Source organism: Perognathus longimembris, chromosome 24 (genome assembly GCF_023159225.1).
Source record: "Perognathus longimembris pacificus isolate PPM17 chromosome 24, ASM2315922v1, whole genome shotgun sequence".
NCBI classification, from domain to species: Eukaryota; Metazoa; Chordata; class Mammalia; order Rodentia; family Heteromyidae; genus Perognathus; species Perognathus longimembris.
In genome coordinates this window covers 28,766,495-28,789,608 of record NC_063184.1, presented here as the reverse complement: position 1 = coordinate 28,789,608, position 23,114 = coordinate 28,766,495, and the positions used below count along the sequence as shown (strand labels likewise).

Below are 23,114 nucleotides of genomic sequence, written 5' to 3'. Positions count from 1 at the left end.
TGTGGGAACCATTTAAAAAAAATATGTAGATCTTGGTAAGGCAAGCCTTGAAGGTACCCTTTGTAAATCTCATGAGCTGTCGAGTCATGTCCTTGCAGAGTCATAGCTGGTTAATCATGCAATGTGAATAATTATGCATCGAGAAATTACAGAAGCGGAAGTAACACTGTGGCTCCAGTGGTAGAGCGCTAGCCTTGAGCAATGAGCGGCTCAGGGACAGAGCCCAGGCCCTGAGTTCAAGCCCGAGGACTGGCAAAAAAAAAAAAAATTACAGAATGATTCTCCCATATTTTGGTATGTCTGGAGTGATACCCTAAATTGTTAACTGAACCGAAAGAAATACGGTGTTGTATCTCTCCCCTGTGATAACATAATTTACTAAGAAGACACAAGCGAAACTTAATAGAATGAAGGTTTATAAGGTCTTCACTGTTTAAACAACCTCTGAAAAGACTTTCCAAGTAAGCCTAGTGATGCTCAAAAAAAATCAAATGAATGGCTGCTCTTGTGAGCCCACCCTGTCACGAGAAATGAAGAAATATCGTAACGCTACGCGAGCCTCATTCCCAGCTCCAATGGTCATGAGGCCAACCCGCTGCCAAGAACAACACTTCTCCTCATCGCCTAGAAGAGCCCTTCCTATGCGCATGGGAGGAAGTCCTTTTCCAGATGTGGCTGTTTATTTTTCAAGGCCCTCTTTGGCTTGAGCTTATTTTCTCTTGACCTTCCCCCCATTTCTCCCATGCACACCACATGGAGAAAGAGCAGGGCTCCGTAACCCTTGCGAAGGCGGTATCGAGCTGTCCCCATCAATTAGCAGTCTCCACATGTGTTCCTGTTTATGTGTGTGGCCTTGCGGCCGATGGAGACCAAAGGACCCCCACTCGGGGCTATCTGGGCCATCCATCAGGAACAGGAGACTGCCACCCAACGTGGCAGCGGCAGCAACATCTGGGATGGAAACTTTCTCTTCTGTGATAACAACAGGCCCAGTAATGAGAAAGCAAGATAAGGAAAACACAGAGAAGTCAAAATAACAAGAGAAGATGGTATTGCTTCCATATCAGATCTCTCCCCCCCCCCCCCAAAAAAAATCACACAGTGGAATGTCAAAGGTTACACCTTCCCATATGGGACTCAAGAAGAATTTCTCTGTATCTTTTTACACACACACACACACACACACACACACACACTCCCGACAATCAGATGGGCCAGTTCAGCAATTCGGTCTTTATATGGTGCATGTACACGCATGCACACTAGTCCTGGGGCTTAGTTTTGGTTTTGGGTTTTTTGCTCTGCCACCTGAGCCATAGCTCCACTTCTAGTTTTTGGTTGGCAAAATAGAGATAAGAGTCTCACAGACTTTTTTCTGCCTGGGCTGGCTTCAAATCAGGATCTTCAGGTCTCAGCCTCCCAGGTCGTCAGGATTCTAGAGGTGAACCTCAGCCCCCAGCAGCAATAAAGTCTCCACAGTCCCTCAGTTCCCGTACTGCGCTGCTCGTACGCTGCAATCACGTGAGACCACGGGGCTCTCAGGGCCTCCAGCCTGCCTCTCCTTCCTTTTTGACCAAAGCCAATTACTCCCGTGGCAGGGCTGGCTCTTCCGCCGTGTCACATTCTGCAGTGGTTTCTACTGACTAGTCTCACTTGTTCGCTTCTGGGTTCATTCCAAAAGTAGCCGCTGGGAGGTCACAGGGCCGGGGACTGATGCCCGGGAAAGAGAGAACAGAGAGGAGACGTCCATCAACCAAGAAGCATCTCCGAGTGAGTTTTGTGGCTCTGATTTTTTTTTCAAGGGCTACCATGAAGGGTTCAAAAGACTTTGCTTTAAGCTATACTGAAATATTGTTGAGAAAATGTTAAACGTAGGTACACATATTCATACAACCCATTGTATTATCACTAAACATGGCCCAATACCCAGAGAATGTCCATGGACATATAGTGAGTGTCTTATAGAGTCACCAGACAGACAGGCAGATGGATAGATGGTGGGTGTGTGGAGGATGAATTGATAGATGGGTGAAAGGATGAATGGATGGATGAATGGCTGAATAGATAGCTGCTTCCTGCAAGATCTCTTTCTTAGCTGTGTATGGATACTGGCATTTTCTGAACTATTTTTTTCCTTGAGTTCCCATCCCATTCCCTAACGCACGTGTTCTCTGTCTGCAACCACGATGTTCGAATGATTCATGTCAGAAGGGGCCCAGGCCCCCGTGCTGAAGACTTTAAATTGCTGTCGTGATTCAGTTGCCAATGAGTGTTAGTTTTGGCAGAGTAGACCTATGGAAAACTGTTCTCATGTTCTTTGGCTCCTATACTTTGCATGCTGCACAAAACAACAATGCAAAATGAAAACTGTTCCAGACTAAAGACGACTTTAGATTTAGTTGGGCTTTGGGGAGTCAGCGCTACAGTGAGAAGGAAGGTGGGCGCAAGTTCAGCCTTTTCAATCACTGATCACTCTGAGTTGTAGTCTGTCTACCTCCAACTCAAGAACTCACCCTGCATTAAGATTTGTTGTCTGATATCCTGGCTCAAGCCCATACTCCCAGTTTTGCTTTTTTCTCTTTTCCTAAGAAAGTACAAATAACAATCATAGAAGGTTAAAAATATTTCAAAGAAAATGACTTTGAAAGCGGAGTGTGGTCCTACATGCCTGTAATGGAAGCACTGGAGAGGCTGAGGTAGGAGGAGTGAAAGACTCAGGGAAAGGGATTGTCACTTTGAGGCCAGCCAGGGCTAGATAGTAAGGCCTCACTTCCAAAACAGAAAGGAAGGAGGGAGGGAGGGAGGGGGGAGGGAAGAAGGGAGGGAGGAAGGGAGGAAGGAAGGAGGAAGGAAAGAAGGAAGGAAGGAAGGAAGGAAGGAAGAGAGAGAGAGGGAGGAAGGGAGGGAAGAAAGAAAGTCACTTCGGTGTTGAGGGGATTTTTTAGACAGTGTACTGATTATTTGAGAGTTTTTCATTCCCTCCCTTTGAACTATGTAAGATCATGGCAGAGAATATCCTCTAAACACTTTGGGAGGCGTTCTGAGAGGCGATGTCTAGACAATCTCTTCAGAGTTCTTCCTGTGTACTAATCCTGGATTTCATTCATTACCCATCTGCTAAGAGGTAATCCAAACAGATTAAAAAATAAAGTGCTTTTTTTCTTTCCTCTTCTTTTTGGCTTTGAGAACTATTTTTAAATTAATATTTCCTGTCCCTCCCAAGATCTCTGGAAGCTTCGCAGACAGTTGTTAAACAGCCATAATCCTTGCTGGTCCATTCACCACCACTCCCTAGATAAATAACACCCACTTTAAAGTATCACAGTGTCAAATGATACAATAAAGGAAAGAGTGATTTATGGAGGCTGGACACAAAGGCTGCTCATGCCAAAACACAGTGGAGGGTTTGGTTTGGCTTTGGAGAGGGGTTGTGAACAGCATAATTCTCCTAAGGCCTCAGAGTCTCCCTGCAGTACCTGGAGTGGTACCCAATGCAGAACTTGCCTTTCGGTTTCCCTTAGAGTGGACCTGTATGGAAAGACACAACTAGGCCCACTCCATGTTACTTTATTTTATTTAGATGTTATTGCATGCTCCTTTCATCACAACCATTCGGTCTCAAATGAAAGTAAAACCAACATCAAAACAAAACCAGAAAACCTTACAGAGCCAGGTTCCCATACCTGTAATCCCAGCTAGCCAGGAAGCTGAGATCTGAGGCTCACAGTTCAAAGCTAGCCTGTACAACAAACAAATCTGCGCGACTCTTTTCTTTCTTCTTTTTGTGTCAGTATCGAAGCTTGAACTCAGGGCTAGGGTGCAGTCCCTCAGCTTTTTCACTCAAGGTTGGCACTCTACCACTTGAGTCATGTATCCACTTCCAGCTCTTCATTTTTGCTGGTTAATTGGTTCTTGAGAGAGACAGGAAACAGTAATTTAAATAGAGTTCTCAAAGCCAAAAAGAAGAGGAAAGAGAGAAAAGCACTTTGTTTTTTAATCGGTTTGGATTACCTCTTAGCAGATGGGTAATGAGTGAAACTCAAGATTAGAACACAGGAAGCATTCTGAAGAGATTGTCTAGACTTGGCCTTCACTCTCTCAGAACACTTCTGGAGTTTGTTTTGGGTTTGGTTTTTTTTGTTGTTTTTTTGTTTTTGTTTTTGTTTTTTTGCCAGTCCTGGGCCTTGGACTCAGGGCCTGAGCACTGTCCCTGGCTTCCTTTTGCTCAAGGCTAGCACTCTGCCACCTGAGCCACAGCGCCACTTCTGGCCGTTTTCTGAACATGTACTGGTGGGGAATCGAACCCAGGGCTTCATGTATACGAGGCTAGCACTCTTGCCACTGGGCCATATCCCCAGCCCTGGGTTGTGTTTTTTTTAATGGCCTTTCCTGCCTGTGCTGGCTTCAAACCACAATGCTCAGATCTCAGTCTCCTGAGTAGCTAGGATTCCTCTGAGTTATCTTGGAAGCTAAATGCCCAGTTTATTCAAGTATTGTTTTGAAGTACAGGTTTTACTTAGTCAAGCAAGGCTCGACTGTTGAGTTGAGACAATCTCTAAAACTTGTCTGCCAGTCACATGTTATAAGCTTAATTGTAATCTAAAGCACCAGGGAAACTTGAAGGTTAGTGTGCATCATCGCCTTTGTACAGTGCTGAGAAATAAATCCTTTTACTAACACACTTGTTATTATAATACTGAGCTGATAGTTTGCTTCCCCAGCTGAGGTCTTTCTGAACATTGATCCTGTTCTAAAGGGATAGATACAGACGTTCTCTTAAAAAACAAGGGAACATCATCAACCAGGGAGAACATTGCCAAGGTAAATTCTTCCACTCAAGAAACATTTATTGAGATGGTCTTGAAGCCAAACACGAAGCAATAAAGAGAAAAGCAGTAGCTGAATCCCTGGCCTCCAGCCTGACTGACCACTCGGGAAGGAGTGACGGGCACTGGGAACACACTAGAGCAACTGGTGTTGCGAAGAGAAAAGTTCAAGTTGATGTGGGGATATTGAAGAGGACGTCCAAGGACCCCTCCTGGGGTTTGGTATTTAGGCTCACACCCAAGAAGCGAGTGACAATTTGCCAAGCAATGTGAGAAAAACAGCAGGCTCTGGATGGAGAGGCAACAGAGACGCGTCATACAAAAGAAATTCAGCAAAACTTCCCAAGGCCAAGGCAAAGAAGCGATGGATGGGGGTAGCTGGTCACCAGGTGAAATGCTAGAGGCATTATCCGCAACGCACTGGAAACCCACTCAAGTGGCAAAGCAAGCATCCCGTTAGCGATTTTGTATACACACAGCAAGCAACAACCACCTGACAACTTGCACTAGAAAGTCTATTCTCAGCCTAAACAGCAGAGTTGGAGATAGAGCAGGGACTGTACGCACAGAGTTTATTCTCAACATTGGGCTCATGAAGCCAGGGATGGAGAGAAATGAGACCAAGAAGGGAGGAGAGGAGAGACACCATCTCAACAAACAAGCTGGTCATGATGCTAACTAAGCATTTGTAATCCCCGCTACGTAGGAGGTGGAGGTAGGAAGATCATCTTCCAAGCTACAAGACAAAAGACACAATTATCCTATGTGAAAAAAATAACTAAAGCAACAAACACAGAGGACTGGCTTGAGCATGCTTCCGGCTCAACTCCTAGTAGTGCAAAATACAAGAGAGACAGAAAGACAGATAGATGATAGATAAACAGATGATCAACAAAGCAGAAAAGTTGGTGTCTTAGTATCAGCCAGCCAAGAGAGGGCAAAGGAGACTGGTTTACCCTCACCTCCTCCCTCTCAATGAATCCTACGAGTAACTCTGTTCCAAATCCAGGCTGGCACACACTTCCAAATCAGAGCCTTGGTAGACTTATGGCAGACAGCAGTAGAGAAGACCAAAGCAGAGCAAGAGACACAGGTGCACCTCAAAGAGTGTGACCAGACTAATACTGCCCCACTCGTGCCGTCCCACTAGTATTCATCCACTAATACTACTCCAATCAGGACTGCTCCACTAAAGCTGCTGCACTAATGCTACTGCAATTAATGCCGGTCCACTAATATTATCCCACCGATACCACTCCACTAAGACTACTCCAGTAACGATCCGTGAACGTTCCGCTAATACTACCTCACTCATGCTATCCCGCTGCTGGTCAGTGCAGCGAGGCAGAAATGAACAAGACACAAGAAGGGCCCGCTCTGTGATCCCATTTCCCACTCACTCAGGAGCCTGCTGTGACTTCGTCACAGCACGTTTAGTAGCTGATTCGCTACTAAACACACGTGGCACCCTTGAAGGTGCTGCACAGTGCTGGTCCTCTTTGCTGCTGTTATTGCTGTCCTCGTGTGCGGTGCTGGAACTTGAACCCACAGCCTCACGAATGCGGGGACACCTTCCCAGCCTCTCTGGAGCTTGGGGTCAGCATCTCCCCCAGGGATGCGGACACCTGAGGACACAGCGCTGGGACTCGGAGCGGCACGGCCGCCTGATGGCTTATCGCGCAGCTATTAGCACTCCTCAGAGGCCCTAGAGCTCGGCCGCCATCATTTCCAGGCGTCTCGCTGGCTGTGACCAGTCAGCCCCACGCGGCATGGGAGGAGACCGCGCACCCGGCATGCCAGCCTGTATTGGTCGCTGCCTGTCTTAGAGATGGGCCACCAAAGTCACCCCCCTTACAAGGGAGCGCTGTTGGGGCCCAGAGGGGTAAAGTAACTTGGGTACAATCACACAGTAAACTATAAACCCATGATTTAAACGTGGCTCGTGCTCTCTCTCGAAGTTTAACCATTACACTTGCTGTCTCTTTAAATAACCTAATAGTCAAAGCCAAAGATATTTATCCACACACGGAGCTGTTTAATCTAAAGTACTATCAAGAAGAAGGAAAGAGAAATCCTGGAGCCTACCAGTAAACTTAACTTGGCACACGTTTCTGACTCCAGCTTCCTTCTGCAGACTAAACTGTCAGCTTTATAAACACAGGTATACTGTGCCAGAATTAACTAAACATTACATGGCAAAAACTGGGGGTGGGGGGGGAATGAAGGCACAATCTGAGAAAGTTTAATTCATTAAAAGGAAACTGACTTCAAAGGGGCCCAGATGGGTTCCATACGACCTTTAAAAGTGGGGGTGGGGGCTGTGGTGTGGTCACTCGAGGGGCTGGAATCAGAAATTACTTTCTTCTACTTCCTTACAAGACAGTCAAGGACTAATGACTGCTGTAAAACACACAGGATGCCCAACTCGAGCTCTTTGCCGGAAGCCTGGGGTTCCAGTCCTCAGCAGAGCAGGGCTGTAAATGTGAAGATCTGGGAACAAAGAAAAGAGGTGCCCAGGATTTTCTACCCCTCTACCTGGGGGATAGATCACCCACTCTGTGATCACCACACAGTGGACCACCAGAGTTAGGTACAAGAGAAGGAGCAACACTTGACCTCCTTTGGTGAAGGCAGTATCAAACATGGCGGTGTTGAGACCACGTGGAGATAATCTAGAGACCGCATCCTGAAGGTGGCAGGCCAGCTAGGTTGATCACACTACCGTTCTGACAGAGTCTGAAGTCACACCTGCTCATAGAGGAAGCCATCAAAATTCTTATGAGTGGGGGAATCCGTGTAATACCCGCCCCCCCACCCCCATTTCCACCTCCCTCCAGAACAATCCTTCATTGTACAATGCAACAACGAGCAACCTCAGACTTTCCAGCACTGCTTCTTTTCAACTACAGTCAGCTCGGAAGATGTTTGCCCTCTATGCTTCTTTCTCGTTTATGAAAGCAAATGAGAACCAGACATATTGTGGGCTGAAATCCACATAGTAAATTAAAGCCATTTGACACTTGACAGTTTCCAGCAGCATTTCATATCTGCAGACCAGGTCTGCAAACTCCATCATTTTCATTCAACTTCTGTTACAAAGCCTTGGATGTGGAATGAATTAGCCAGCTCATCTTTCCCTCCATTTCAACAAAAGCAAAGCTCTATTTTTTTAGGGCACTATTCAATAGACATCATTCCTTGTTGAAAAACAGCTCAATAAACAGGCTAGGAGCTGCACCACAGTGCCGAGGAGGATTCTAAAGGATAGAGGAATGTTAAACAAAGAGGCGGGGGCCATCAACGCAATGAAGTACCTTGAACTTCCCAGGCGTCCTTGATCTTAAAAAAAAAAAAAAAAAGTTCTGGAACTTCTATGTAACAGTCTCCTAATATTTCCAGCCATTTGTTTGTTTGTTTGTTTTTGCTTTCTGAGAACATGAAATCTCTACACTGTGACTGTCAATGTCATCCCCTGGTCCCTGGCCCTGTTACATACTCTGATGCCATCTCTCACAGCTACCTGGCTTCAAAGGATAACCATGCTTGCACAGACAGATGGAAGAGACAAACCGAAGAACTGCAAGTGAGTTATGAAACAACCACTCCAACCAAAAAAAAAACAACAAAAACCAGTGCTTTTACCCAGAGTTCTTTGAGCCAAGGATATTGGATAGTGGGATACAAAAGGGAAGGAGGGAGGGAGGGAGGGAGGGAGGGAGGAGGGAGGGAGGGAGGGAGGGAGGGAGGGAGGGAGGGAGGGAGGGAGGGAGGGAGGGAGGGGGATAAAGAGGAATAGCGCTGAGGCCCCTCCCTGCCCCCATCCAGCCACCAGTGGGCAGACACTATGGGCTACTTGGCCCCCTGCCAGGAATGTCCTCTGCCAGGGCCAGGCCTGCGGGATGGCAGGCACTGCCACCCACCACCGAGTCAGATGACATCTTTAAGATTCCGGCCAGTGACCTCCAACACCACCCCTGCTGAAGACAGGGCCTACAGTGAGGGCCTCCCAGCGGGCTGTGGATAGGGGCAGCCCCCACCCCCAGGGCCCCTCAGCCCTCGGCCCTGCCTCACGCATCCCAGATTGATGAGGCCTCGCTGTCATTTTAGCTGTCACCATGCGGGTGTCTGCTCAGCACACCTTGGGTCCTTTGAAAACCAGGGTATCCAACGCAATGGAGCCTGGGTATTCATGAAAGCCTGAGAGCCTTGTTAGGAGAAGAAGGGTACAGCAAAGCCCTGGTTGTAGAAGAAGGTAGCAGGATGCTCGGGCAGCCAGAGATGACAGGGCCACAGATACACTCGAACACTCACCCTCATCCAGTGGCCAAGGTTCTCATGCCTCTCTCTGCAGTGCCATCTTGTTATACCTCACGGGGCGGTGAAACGGTGGGGAGTATACTCACTCGACCTACACCACGGGGGCCTACAATCTGTCCAGTAAAATAAGCAAGTTGAAAATGCACCTGTGTCACCGAATCTACGAACTCCCCCACCCTGACCACACGGCACGCTGTAGAGCAGCCTTACCGCCTAGGGCAACTTACTGCCTCCCATCTAGAGAAAGTCCTGCACCCTGTGTCCCTCACTCAGGAAAAGATCAAAACGCACCGTCTGAAGTACAGATGCTAGTGCGGGTTGCACTGGTGAAGTCATGAACTTGAACGTTCACGAAATGGGGACCGTCTGTGTGACACAGGATGGTCTATGAGGTCCTTCTGGTGACCCAGGAACTAGAAGCCGGTCAATGGTGCTGAGATCACTCATAAACCCAGAAGGATCATCAAAATAAAATACCATAGTAGATATGCCTTATTGTCCAAGTATACGGTCATTTTAAAAGATAGAAGAAACCATGTGTGTTCCAACCATCAAAAGGAATTTTCCCAGCCCTCCTCCTGTTGCTCTTGGACCATCAGCCAGCCGAATGGCAAGGGAAAGGTCTCCGGTTACCCTGCAGACATGAAGACATGGGAAGTTGGCTATGAAATTACATTTGGGTATTTTTTCTTATTCCCTATTCAAAGTCTGTCCAAGACATCTTTATAAAACAGAGAACTTTCTTCCCCTTTCCAATCTCTGCACTCTTGTATGTCCAGAGCTAGCTAGCAAGACTTTCCCAAAGTCCCCCCTTCTCCTCCACACCTCACCCCTAAAACCCTCAGCCAACAGCAGTTCTGCCCGCGTGAACTTCTAAGAAGAATAAAACAAAGCAAATAAATAAAAGAGTCCATAACAAAGAGCTTCCCACCACTGCCAAGATAAATGGTGATCAGTCAGCACATTCAGGACGTATTCCAGCGGAGAAAGCATCGGCAATTTTAAAGAAAGCCGAGATCTGGGCCCAAATGACCACGAACCACAGTGAGTACTAAACGTCTCCAGATAAAACTGCAATTCAAGGGGAAAGGTTGTCCAGGAAGTCAGGGCTAAATCCCAAGCTAGAGGCCATAGGCTATTTCCATGGAAAACACGGCAAGCCGTTTCCCTTGAATCTCCTTTGCTTTTGCTTTTCTTCAGTTTTATCCATCTCTGGATCGAAGGGAGAGGCAGGGTGAGAGTCATATAGAAGATGTGACTCATGATGAAAACCACATTCGTTGTGGAAGTTGACTGAAGCTTTCCCTCAACTGGGGGGCAGGGCGGTGAACCCAGGCCCTTGACCACGTGGTTGATTTTTTTTCACTCAAGACTGTCACTTTGAGCCATGCTTTGCCGCTGGTTTTGCTGGTTAAATGGAGGTAAGAGTCTCTCGGATTTGTCTGCCCAGGCTGACCTCACACCACAATCCTTAGCTCTCAGCCTCCTAGGAGTTAAAATTACAGGTGGTACCGTTGGTTCACGCCTCCTGTAATCCTAGCTACACAGGAGGCTGAGATCTGAGGATCGTGGTTTGAAGCCAACCAGGGCAGGAGAGTCTGTGAGATTACTATCTCCAATAAACTACCCAGAAAAGGCTGGAAGTGGTGCAGTTGCTAAAGCGGTAGAGTGCTAACCATAAGCAAAAGAACCTCAGGAACAGCATCCAGGCCCAGAATTCAAGCCTCAGGACCAGCAAAAAAAATAAAATAAAATTACAGGTGTGGGCCACAGGAAGTATGGAGTACTTTTCAACTCCTTTACTCTTCATCATGAGCATAGTTCACTGCCCCCTTACCCCCCCCCCCATGTAGAATATCTTTATATGCTCAGCACTCTACCAAGTCCTGTTCAAAACAACTTGTGGCGAGGTCAAGCCCAAATTATCTGAAGGGATTCCAAATGCATAAACTAAGTTTACAAATGTTTAAGGCAGACGAGCCGTGAGCTTTCCCACAGGACAAGGAGAAGGGCAAGCAAAACCAAAGAAATCCCAGGGAGAGCAGCAGTCTGGGTGAAAGACAAGAATGGGGGTTGGGGTGGGGAGGGACAAAAGAGGTCAGGAAGGCCAGGAGGGAAAACGGTTCATGAGAGCAGATTTGGGGAGGAAATTGTGCAAGGGGTTAATAAAGAGAAGCACAACAAGGGAGATGTGTTCCCAGGACCCCAGACGACTCAGCCTCGGGCAGCTGACCCCATGGCAATGGGGACACCCCAGATGCAGAAAATACCGTGGGTGGCACTCCAAGGCGCCCAGAGCAGACACGGTGTTTCAGCGGGGTTGAAATCAGAGACAACGCTCCTAACTCAATCTTCACTGGGAAAAAAAAAAAATCTCCTCCCACAAAGGACAGTCAGGCGACCAGCATGATTCCAAAGGGACACCATTTCCATAGGAAACGTAGCTCGTGAGACGAAAGCACGCCGGGTGGTTTCCGCCCTGTCCTGAAGCACGTACATGGTCCCCGCCGCGCCCAGTCATCCCCGGTGATTCTCCATAGGGCTACGATCAGAAGGAAAGCGTCCCGGCAGGAACTGCAGAATGACCCAGAATGACACCCTAGACCTTTCTCATGGGAATGCGTCGCAAGCCGCATGAAGAGGCGGCGCGTTAGCAAATACAGGGAGAAGAAACCACTCCTGTCTGCAGGAAATGCTAGCCCAATCTCAACGATGTTTGCTTCACCCTGACCCCCTTATCCACAGGAGCCCAGCTGCTCTTGCGAGCAACCAAGGCCGGATTTTTCTCTCTCAAGGATGGAAGGGAAGGAGCAGGAACTGGGAAAGCGCTGACTTGTGAAAATGTGACCGGGGGGGCCCCAGGGACCACGACTTATTTGTTGATTTCTTTGTCCTTCTTGCATCCACCCTCCTGTTATCCTTGAAGCGAATTTCTCATCACTCTCTTGATAATTCGCATTTTCCCAGTTGGTGCTTCCCATGGCTGGGAATTCATGGATTGAATAAGCTTTCATTCATGAAGTCGTCTTTTTATATTCTGCTCTTGTTTTTCTTTCTGGCACGGTAAGATTCGTGTACTTTCATTCTATAGTACATGGATTAGAATACATGTATAGAACACGTATTAACTTGCCCGGGCTGAGTCGTAGTTCCAAACGCTACAAAACACAGTTCCCCCTCTCACTTTCCTTTACATTTCCCTTTTGAAAGGGGAAGATCTCCGTAGATTTCATGTCTACTTGAAAAGGCAGATAAACTGAGGAAACAGGAAGCCAAATATACCCAACACTAAGATAAAATATAAATCAGCACCCAAAGATCTAGTTGAAAGAAAAGCCTATACTTAGAAGGCTTGTCCTTAATCCAAACAGTAAACAATTCCAGATTTCTGGGATTATTTTCCCCCTCACATTTGGTTTAGTAAAATAGAGATAGGGCCGGCTAGAACCCACACCTTCCCAGACTTCACAAGTGTGGATCTCAGTGACTGGGATAAGGCTCAGGAACCTGAGACTCCAGAAGCTTCCTACACTGGACCATTAGAAACAATGCTTTAGACGAGAGAAGGTTCATAGCAAGTCTAGAAAACCAAAGAAAGACACGGGCTAGGGGAACAACCAGAGTTTCCAAGGACTCGAGCAACCCAAAGAGACTCTAAGGACAGGTGTGAGAGAGTCCCTGGCAGGACTCTGGGGCCATCTCCAGGAAACATGCCACAGTCACAAGCTTTCAAGAGTGCTTGCATTCGGTTCCCCAGCATGCATGCACCTGCTGCTCATTCCTCTTCCAACGTGAAAGGAGCCAGGGAGTTGAGTACAAGCTAGCCGGACGGGCTGATTCTCAAGACAAGAAAGCATCCAGAGTAAAGCCAGAGTGCTTAGTTTTGGTGACAAGTGAAAGAGAGATGGGAGGATAGCAAGTGGATTTGGCAGCCACAGAGGAAAGCAACGGAGGGAAAGAAGCAACCGTCTAAATCCCTATGGTTTTCAGAATGGGAAGGGAAGAGGGGGAGAGCTAGACAGGGGACTACATTTCAGGGGCTGAGACCTGACCAAGAGGCCCGGCATGAGGCTCCTTCTTAGGAACTAAGCATCAGCCAGTTTTCAGCTCTTTGCACTACACTCAACTACCTATCAGCCAGTATTTTCAGCTTCTACACTGCTGAGGACATAAGACACTTAGAAAAATCTGGTTCATGTGTAAATATTTACCTACCTACCTTCCTTGAGCTTGACAGATGTGTATCACTTAATTAGCAAACTATGGCTGTAGCGAGCCACTCCGTGTTATTAGAAAGATGAGCCCAATACAACTAGAAATGTATTATAATAATGTTTGGTAGTTAAGAGTCGGTTCCACCAGTGCTTCTGAAACTGGGGAAGTGTGTGGTTCAAGTGTGTGAGCACCCACCTAGTGTAAAGTCCTGAGTCCAAACCCCTAGTACTCCCAGGAGAAGGGGGAGGAGAGTAGGGGAGGGGAAGGAGTGGGCGGAGGGAAGGGGAAAGGGAGAGGGGGAGGAGTAAGGGGGAGGCTAGGAGGAAGGGAAGGAAAGAAGGAACGGAGGAGAGAGGGGGGAGTGAAAGAGGAAGGAAGGGAGGGGAGGAGGGAGGGAGGGAGGGAAGAAGGAAGGAAGGAAGGGAAGTAGGGAGGGAGGAAAGGAAGAAGGAAGGAAGGAAGGAAGGAGGGAAGGAACTTAAAAGAATTTTTCAGATCTGAAGATCTTTGAGTATGAGGAATGAAAAGAAAGCCACACTGGGCCCATGTTGGGGAACTTGAAAAACCAAGGACTCAAGAGAGGGCTGAGCAAACAGTTCTGGAGAGAGGGTCAAAAGGCATATGGAAAGGAATCATATAGCTTCAAAATACGCAAAGGTGTATAAATCCTTGTAAGTGCAAAATCTGCAGCAGATATGTTTCTCTTCTATCATAAAAATCTTCTATCCCATGACTCTTATTAGACAGTGTGGTATTTGTGCAGAAGAACAGTAGAATTTGTGCTACAGTGTGGGTAAGAAGCGCTCCCCCGGAAGCCCTGAGTTAAAGGTGTGATCTCCAGCCTTGGGGCCCGTAGGAAGCTGGTGGAACCTTTAAGAGGCGGGCTCACACGGGAGGAAGTTAGGTCATTGGGGGTCGCCCTTGAAGAAGGGGTTGGGCCCCCAGCCTTCTGGTCGCTCTCCTGGCCACCACGAGGTGGATAAAGACCTTCACCATGGACTCCTGCCGTGATGTACTGCCTTCCACCCGGCAGAAGCAACTGGGATTGAAGGTCAACCTTTCCTCTGTGGAGTTGGATTGTCTCGGGGATTTTGTTGCTGTAACAGACATCTAACTGGCACACGTGACTGTGTCTGTTGCTCTCACCTTACATACTACCTGGTCGAGGAGGCCTCAGTTAGGCGCTGCTTTACCTGGGCATCCATTTGTTCACTGAGTGTTGATTAAGGATGAAACCTCTCAGATTATTTAACTGTGTGCTTTAATTTTTAACTTTAAAAAGTTAGAGCACACCTAGAAAGTGCTCACTAGCACAAAACTGACCCTGCTTCTCTAGGGAGCTCCAAGGGCGGGCAGCACCCCTCTAAGAGGGGCAAAGGGTTGAGGGTGGTATAAGGTGTAAGGAATGAAAACTGTGAAAAGACTTGGGAACAGAGCGCTTCCGTGGACATAGGGAGGAAGAGTAATAACTTTTTAAGTTTGTCTGAAACCTATGGTATGGAGAAAGGAGTCAGGCAACGCTGAGAAACAAGGGTGAAGAGATCGGTCAAAATCAAATTAAGAAAGATCTCACTGGGCGCTGGTGACTCACGCCTGTAATCCTAGCTACTCAGGAGGCTGAGGTCTGAGCATGGTGGTTTGAAGCCAGCCTGGGTAAGAAAGTCCATGAGACTCTCATCTCCCATTAACCACCAGAAAACTGGGAGTGGAGCTGTGGCTCCAAGTGATAGAGCACTAGCCTTGAGCAAACGAGCTCAGGGACAGCGAGGGCCCAGGCCCTGAGTTCAAGCCCCCCCACACACACACAAAAAGAAAGATCTTCACTTTTCCCCATGGAGGACTCCAGATAAAGATGGTCGCAACAAAAATAGATGAGCAACGACCATCAGACTTCATCAAGCCCAGACCACTGGTCTCATCTCCTTGAGTGCCAACTTCCTTCTCCAGGATTAGAATGTGGGCCGGAGCTGGGGCAACCTTCAGACTCCCAGAACTCCAAAGAATTCATTTGCACTTCAAGTGCTTATTTTCTAAGATTTCTTCACCTTGGCACAATACACTCTCTACGTTGCTTTGCTTTCTTTTCAGAGTCAAGAGTGAATGATCACGGCCGGGTGCCGGTGGCTAACACCTGGCATCCTAGCGACTCAGGAGGCTGAAATCTGAGAATTGTGGTTCAAAGCCAGCCCAGATAGGAAAGTCCATGAAACTCTCATCTCCAATTAAAAGCAACAACAACAAAAAAAAAAACCCACAGAAGTGGAGCTGTGGCTTAAATGATAGAACACAAACCTTGAGCAAACAAAGCTCAAGGACAGTGCCAGGCCCTGAGTTCAAATCTCAGGACTGGCACCACCTCAAAAAAAGGCTGGACAATCACAGTCCTCTTTTCTCACATCTTACGCAGAAAAGAAATCCTTCCACATGGCAGGAAAACAACGCTGTGATCTAACTAATGACCCAATGACCCTCATGTCCACCTAAGGCTTTGGGGCCATTTGATTGTCATTCCCTGGTGTTAGCAGGTGGCCCTCTCTGCCCCTCCCTTGGTGAATACCCCCTCTACCCATCAATTAACCAAGTGCTGTTGCTCTCCACCCATCTCTTACATGCCCTAATAAGTAGAAACGGACCGCCCTGGCGCGGGAGACTTCCTTGGGTCCCAGATTATCTGGGGACATCTCAAATGCATGACGCGATTTCTGAGACATTCTACCAAGCACCAACCCCCCACCCCCACCCCCGTTCCTGCCAAAAGCAACAGCAGTGAATATTGAGGACACCCTCCATCCCGGCCACGTGAATTCCTTTACCCCACAATGATTCTGCAGGGCTGGGCCATCACTTAGTCCCTAAACCAAAGGTGCGCACACGTGAGACGTGCCGTTGGACACACGCAAAGTAAGTGACCGAGTGAACCCCCTCTCTCCCTTCCCAGTCCAGCCCCATGGTCCCCACCTTCGGCTCTCACCTGGGGCTTCCTTCCAGTGTTCAGTTCTCTCCAGGATGGAGTCGGGGATGTGTCTTCCACCCTGAGCACTTGTCAAATCGTAGCCTCTCACAGCTGTCCGTCTCTTCTAGTTTAAAAGAAGAAAAAAAAGAAAGGAGTTCTAACTTAAATCTCCTTCCATCACCATCTTTCTGTTATCTTATAGGACTTTCACCTTTTTTTAATCTTGAGATTTCTTTTGTATTCCCCTACCTCCCGTCCCTGCCAGTGAAGTTCATCGCTCTCAGATGTCAGATGAATTTGTCACCGTGTCAGCGTCTCAGGAGACCTTGAAATCACGGTTCAAGGTCATGCTGGAGCCCAGCAGTCCAACCCAGACCATAAAGAAATAAATAAAAAGGAAACTAAAATAGGGAAATAAGGATAATAAGACTGTCGGCCAGCTGCATGTACATCTGCACATTTCTTTGGGGGGGTTGGCTTTGAAATTCAACCACTGTGCCACATGGAGAATGAGCTATGATTTGATGGTTTACATATCTGAGTTCACAAATATATGTTCCGGAGCCTATGGACAGCCAGGCCTGCAGCGCCCATGTGTTCACAGACCCTTTATTGCTTTTCTAGAAATTTCCAAGCACAGGTATGGCTAAATTATGCTATCTTAATGGAACCATTCATCTGAATAATCTTGATGCAGGTAATCCATATTCTCTTAGATATGTATAGAATCTTTTTTTAAAATTTCAGTTAATGATTTTAATGGGGGGGGAGACACTAAAGAACAGCAAGGTCTATTTATGTTTCCCTAAATTATCCTCCGAAGCCTGTCACTGTATATCCACAAGGACATTTTTGTGTCGTTGTATCATGAAAATGTAGTGTTTCATAGTCTGCTTTCTCTTAAATGTACTTAATATTCCTTTGTACCTAAGTGGACCCATACTTGTCTTGCTTGTCTCATGGAATAGTTATGTGGTGTTCCTTCTTGATGCTATTGCTGTGGCTTTTTTTTTTCATCTTTTCATGTGGAGTTGTGTCTTATTTCTAGTATTTTAAACTGGGTTATTTTTAATGACATATTATACTTTACATTTCGCTCTCTAGGGATTCCTCTGTGGAGTACTAGCTTCAACTATATTTTTACCCTCTTGTAAGTCTTCTCTTTAACCAAGTCTAAATAGAGAACCTAATTAAAACAACAACAACAACACACACACACACACACACATTCACACACTCAGAGTAGAAAAAGCCTGAACACTAACTTTACCCACCTTTTCCTTCTATTTCTCTTTAGATCCTGGTTACTAGCATGGTAGACCCCAAGAATTGGGACCACATGAAACTAGAGAACAGTTTTAAAAGTCTTTAGGGTTTTTTGTTTGTTTGTTTGTTTTTGCCAGTCCTGGGCCTTGAACTCAGGGCCTGAGCACTGTCCCTGGCTTCTTTTTGCTCAAGGCTAGCACTCTGTCACTTGAGCCACAGCGCCACTTCTGGCCGTTTTCTGTATATGTGGTGCTGGGGAATCGAACCCAGGGCCTCATGTATACAAGGCAAGCACTCTTGCCACTAGGCCATATCCCCAGCCCTAAAAATCTTTAGGGTTTTGTGTTTTTCGTTTTAATTCTGCCAGTCTAGTCTCCACAAGACCTATAGCAATGCACAATGCTGCTATCTCAGTGTATAACTGTTCCTTCACCAAAACCCACTGCTATTGCATTTTACCATAGCTACATGTACAAGAATAATTTACCCAAGGAGATGCCAGGAGAGTCCATAATCTAATAAATAATCATCAGTCTTGATGTTCTATCACTGACCTAGACATCTTCCTGATACTAGGACACACACACACACACACACACACACACACAACTTTCAAATATACAAGTATATGCCAATGACATGTACAAGACATTTAAAGGGACCCATGCATTGGCTTTCATGTAGGCATGCTTTTTAAGGTTTCTAATAAGAATGGAGAATGAGACAGCCTGACTCCTTGCAGTCTACAGAACCCGGCTGGCGGGCAAGGTTTTCCCTCAGATCCTGGCTGTAGGGGTGACTCACCTTACCCAAGCCCAGCCAACCAGTACTTTAAAGAACTCATTGCTTCAAGGTGCTTTCAGATTCAAATGGAATCTCCAGATGTGTATTGCAACACGTCTGTGGTCCCTCGCACACTTTCATCTGCTAGCTGCCAAACAACTTTTTCTTTTATCTTCAAACAGCCTCATAGGTGTCTCAAAGTTTATTTCCAAAAAACAAAAACAAAAAAGCTTTGAGTACAAGTCTAGAGATTTTGTATTTTTATTTAAACTCCGATACACTTGGCTTTGAGCAGTTTATTTTTGTACTGAAGACCATCTTCTGGTTATGTTGTTTCTATTGCCTGTGGAACTGACAGGTCCCGTCAAAAGCAAATAACAAGTTGCCAGCATATTTGTCCTTAAGACCTTGGGCTAAAGCTGGCAAGGTGAGTGAAGCTTTTTGAATCAACCTGTGTGCTTTTAAGGATGTGGTGTTAACAAAAAGAAAAGAAAAGAAATCAGGGAGTGGCAGGATGTAACTTGTATCTGAAGCAGCGTGAGGGGGTCCATTGAGTAGCCTCAGTTTGGCCTTCCATTTGCTTCATTGCTTTGTGGTAGAGTAAGTTCTACAATGCTGTTTTTGTTTTAAAGTGAAATTCTTGGCATTAGGCCATTGCCACACAATTTAGAAAGAATAATAACAGGAAGTCTTAGTTTACCATAAAGATTAGGCTACAAAGCAGCCAACGCCATACTGATCTGGAAGCTCCCAAAAGGAAAAATCTTTTCCATCCTGGAATTTCTGCCCCTCAGGACTCCTTTGGTCGATGGACCTCCACCCATTAGCAAGAACTGTCTTCTTCTAGGCCATGTAGTGTCTCCAAGGAAAGGGTGCAACTTCCTCATGGCAGAAGTCTTTAGGACATCAGTGGCTTCTGCCTCTAATCCTAGCCAGTGGAGGAGCTGAGATCTGAGGATCGTGGTTCACAACCAGCCCAGAAACAAGTCTGCAAGACTCCATCTTCCAAGTAACCAGCAAAAAGAGTGAGTCCGGAGGCATGACTCAAGTGATAGAGTACACCAGATGCAAATAGAAAAACCTGTGTTAGGCCCTGAGTTCATGCCCCGATACAGGTACAGACAAACAAAAAAAGATAGCATAGGATTCACTGCGCAATATAATGATTTCAACATACACAGAGCCAGTCTTTATAAAATTCACAGATCCTAACCACTGGACATAAAAGTTATACAAGATTCAAAATTATAATCTTATAATCGTAGATGGAAATATAACACGGAAGCAATATATACTACTAAAAATGGAAGCTCCTAAAAATGGCAATCAAATTGTAACTAAAGCAAGCTATCAGATAATTTATTATAAAAATAACAACTGGCATGTCTCTTTGTGCTACACATAGCCTTAGTCCAAATAAGTCATATTGTCATGCCATGGGTGACCCCTTAACAGATATGACTTTTCTGTAACCTCTGCTAACATGAATAAACATTTTTATAAGATTTCAGTTTGGATTATTCCCATTTCTGTTGATGCATGTGTCATATTTTCATGAATACTAAGAAAGAGGTGATAGCTACTGATGGATACTGGGTTCGATTTTCTTCTGTCCATGAACTGTTTGTAATACAGAGAAAGCGCTGAGGCGCTTAACTCAAACCCCAGTTCCACCAAAAAGATGGTAACATTTTAAAATAAGATTGTGTAGCACGTCCCCAGAAATGAAGTAGTTAAATTCTCTAACATTTTCACAGTAACAACAACAACGAAGCCAGTGCTCTAATGAAATTAACAAATTGTTACATGGTAATCTCCTATTTCTATCTATGTAAAACATACTTTCTGGATTATTAATGGAAATTGAATCATTACATAGCAATTTGTGTCACAATGTAAGAACTTGTAGATTAACTGGTAATTTAGTAATATAATTCTCCTCCGAGAAACAAATCACAGATGCCACATTGTGACAGTAGACACTCAAATGAGGGACTATGCTAAAGCCAGGAGATTTTTTTTTTAGAAGAGATAAATACAAAGTTCCATATTTAGAAATGCAAATTATGACATCAACAGGTTTTTATTACCATTATTATTGATCTCATCCTTCCCTTGTAAGGGAAGGCAGAATGACAATTATCTTTTCTGTCAGCGTAAAACATGATCCTTCCATCTGTTGGGAATTTGTCACACTATGCAGATTGGGCGTAGTTGAACTTCTTGCTGACTTAAGCCTAAAAATTGTCCTAACAACGAATCAAGTCATCCCCTTTTATGGAGTCAACTATTAGGATAAAATAAAATTTTAAATTCAATAGATCATGAATGTCTATATTTGGAGTTTATTTCTTTCTAGGCCTTTTCTTCTTTGACCAACTTGTGATTTATACTATGTAAAGAATAAAGTTAGAGGGGCTGGGAATATGGCCTAGTGGCAAGAGTGCTTGCCTCGTATACATAAAGCCCTGGGTTCGATTCCTCAGCACCACATATATAGAAAAGGCCAGAAGTGGCACTGTGGTTCAAGTGGTAGAGTGCTAGCCTTAAGCAAAAAGAAGCCAGGGACAGTGCTCAGGCCCTGAGTTCAAGCCCCAGGACTGGCAAAAAAAAAAAAAAAAGAATAAAGTTAGAATCTGAGTCTTTCTCCGAGAATAAAATTTTAGCCTTTCAAAGGGTTTTAAGATGTTGACATTTTCCGGGGCCCAGAGTCACGCGCAGTGGAAGCGGACGTGGGCGGCTCGTGGGGAATTTTACTCAATATGTGCCTTCCAACCACACAAGTGGATCTAATGTCACTGTGAATGCAACAACTTCAGTTCCACTGGTCTCAAGCAATGTGACACTTGTCACCGTGAAATCCACAGCGACTCCTAAAGTGGCAACCACAAAGCTCTCAACAAACGTGACTTCTATGACCATGAAGTCCACACCCAGAGCGATAAGTGTTGCACAGAATGTAACCAAGATGTCCACCGCCTCAGTGACCACCACCCACAGTAGGCTACCAGGACCTCTGGCAACAACTGTTCGTTCTGAAGAAAATAAAGGATCAAAATTTGATACTGGCAGCTTTGTTGGTGATATTGTGTTAACACTGGGAGTCTTATCTCTTCTTTGTATTGGATGTAAAATATATTACTCAAGAAGAGGCATTCGGTATAGAACCATTGACGAGCATGATGCCATCATTTAAGGAAATCCATGGACCAAGGAAAGGAGAAAAACTGTAGCTCTATCAACTAATCTCGGTTATTACTTTAAATTGAGAATAATGTAAGAGGCCCATGCTTACATTGTGCAGTGCATTACATAAGTGCATGAGGATTCCTCATTACTAAAGGTTTGGTTTTAAATTACTATAACAGGGGCTGGGGATATAGCCTAGTGGCAAGAGTGCTTGCCTCGTATACATGAAGCCCTGGGTTCGATTCCCCAGCACCACATATACAGAAAATGGCCAGAAGTGGCGCTATGACTCAAGTGGCAGAGTGCTAGCCTTGAGTGAAAAGAAGCCAGGGACAGTGCTCAGGCCCTGAGTCCAAGGCCCAGGACTGGCAAAAAAAAAAAAAATTACTATAACATAATTTATACACTGATTAGATTCACTTTGGACAAACATGCTAAGATAAGACCTCTGTCTTTTTCTTTTTGTGGCCCTGGTCACATGGGACCAATAATTAAAAGATGACCTCAAAGGGCAGGATTCCAACTGGGTCCACAAGTCAAGCACTTATCACAACACTTAGGATCTTGTGCGCCTTTCTTGTTCACACAGGGAACTCCCAGCTTTCCAGAGCTGGATATATTCTAATTCCTAATGCCACACAACAGTCTAACGCAAGAAAGCACCATGATGTTCTTACAGTCTAGTAACTCATCTAAAAGCAGAATACACTCTTCAAATAAAACCCCAAACAATGCACTTGCTTTGCTCTACTAGACACTCTTGAGTTACATTTGAAGAATATGCATTTCTGTTGACTTTTTTGAGCTTTCATTGTTAGATTATTTTCCCCTCTGTATTTCAGGCAAATCTCAATGTTGTTTAGGCAAAATATATGATAGTGCTTTCAAGATTTGGTTGTAAGATGTATATATAGGAAAATACTCTTTGCAAATTACCTGCTACTGTGAAAATACTATCACTGGAAATTGCTTTTCCTATTCACATCTCTATTTTATTTTTATATTTAGTGAATTTTGCTTTCAATTTTTAGAAAATTTTAATGGAATGTAAAAGCACCTAACTTTTTTTAAAGCCCTAGCTGATTTCTTAAACAATATTTAGAGCTGTAGATTGTCAGAACTGTAGATGAAAGCTGTGTTTACTAAAGCAGAGCCGAGAGGATTTCCCCAGCTTGCACACCTGCATTTGAGTACACTGTAGTTTTACTTGGGCATGGGGAAATGACATTTTATACATATATTTTGGAGTAAATTCTTATTTTAGATAGAAACTTTGCTTACCTGGGTATCCCCTAGACAACTCCTTTTCCTCCTTTGCTATCGGGGATAGGAGGTACTTTCAGATGCACTACGTTAAGAGAAAAAGCATAGTATTACAGAAACACCAGTGCTAACCAATGTATTGTTGCAGCGTTTTCACAGTTTTACAGTTTATATTCCGGCACTCAAACTCAGGGTCAAGCTTTAATAAAAGGGGAAAGTTACTCACTAAATACTAAGATAATGTTTGTGTCCTAGAGGGCCAAAGTAAACCACACCAATTTCTGAAAGCAAAAACGCACAAA

The 23,114-nt window shown here is 45.3% G+C and overlaps 1 protein-coding gene across 1 annotated transcript; it reads left to right on the top strand.

Moving 5' to 3' along the window:
- The first annotated feature begins 862 nt into the window (after positions 1 to 862).
- LOC125341501 (porimin-like) lies at positions 863 to 21,623 on the top strand. Its single transcript, XM_048333552.1, has 3 exons — positions 863 to 992; positions 8,343 to 8,409; positions 21,070 to 21,623. Exons 1-3 carry the CDS (start codon positions 863 to 865, stop codon positions 21,554 to 21,556), a joined length of 684 nt encoding a protein of 227 aa, XP_048189509.1. The 3' UTR covers positions 21,557 to 21,623.
- Positions 21,624 to 23,114: the final 1,491 nt, after the last annotated feature.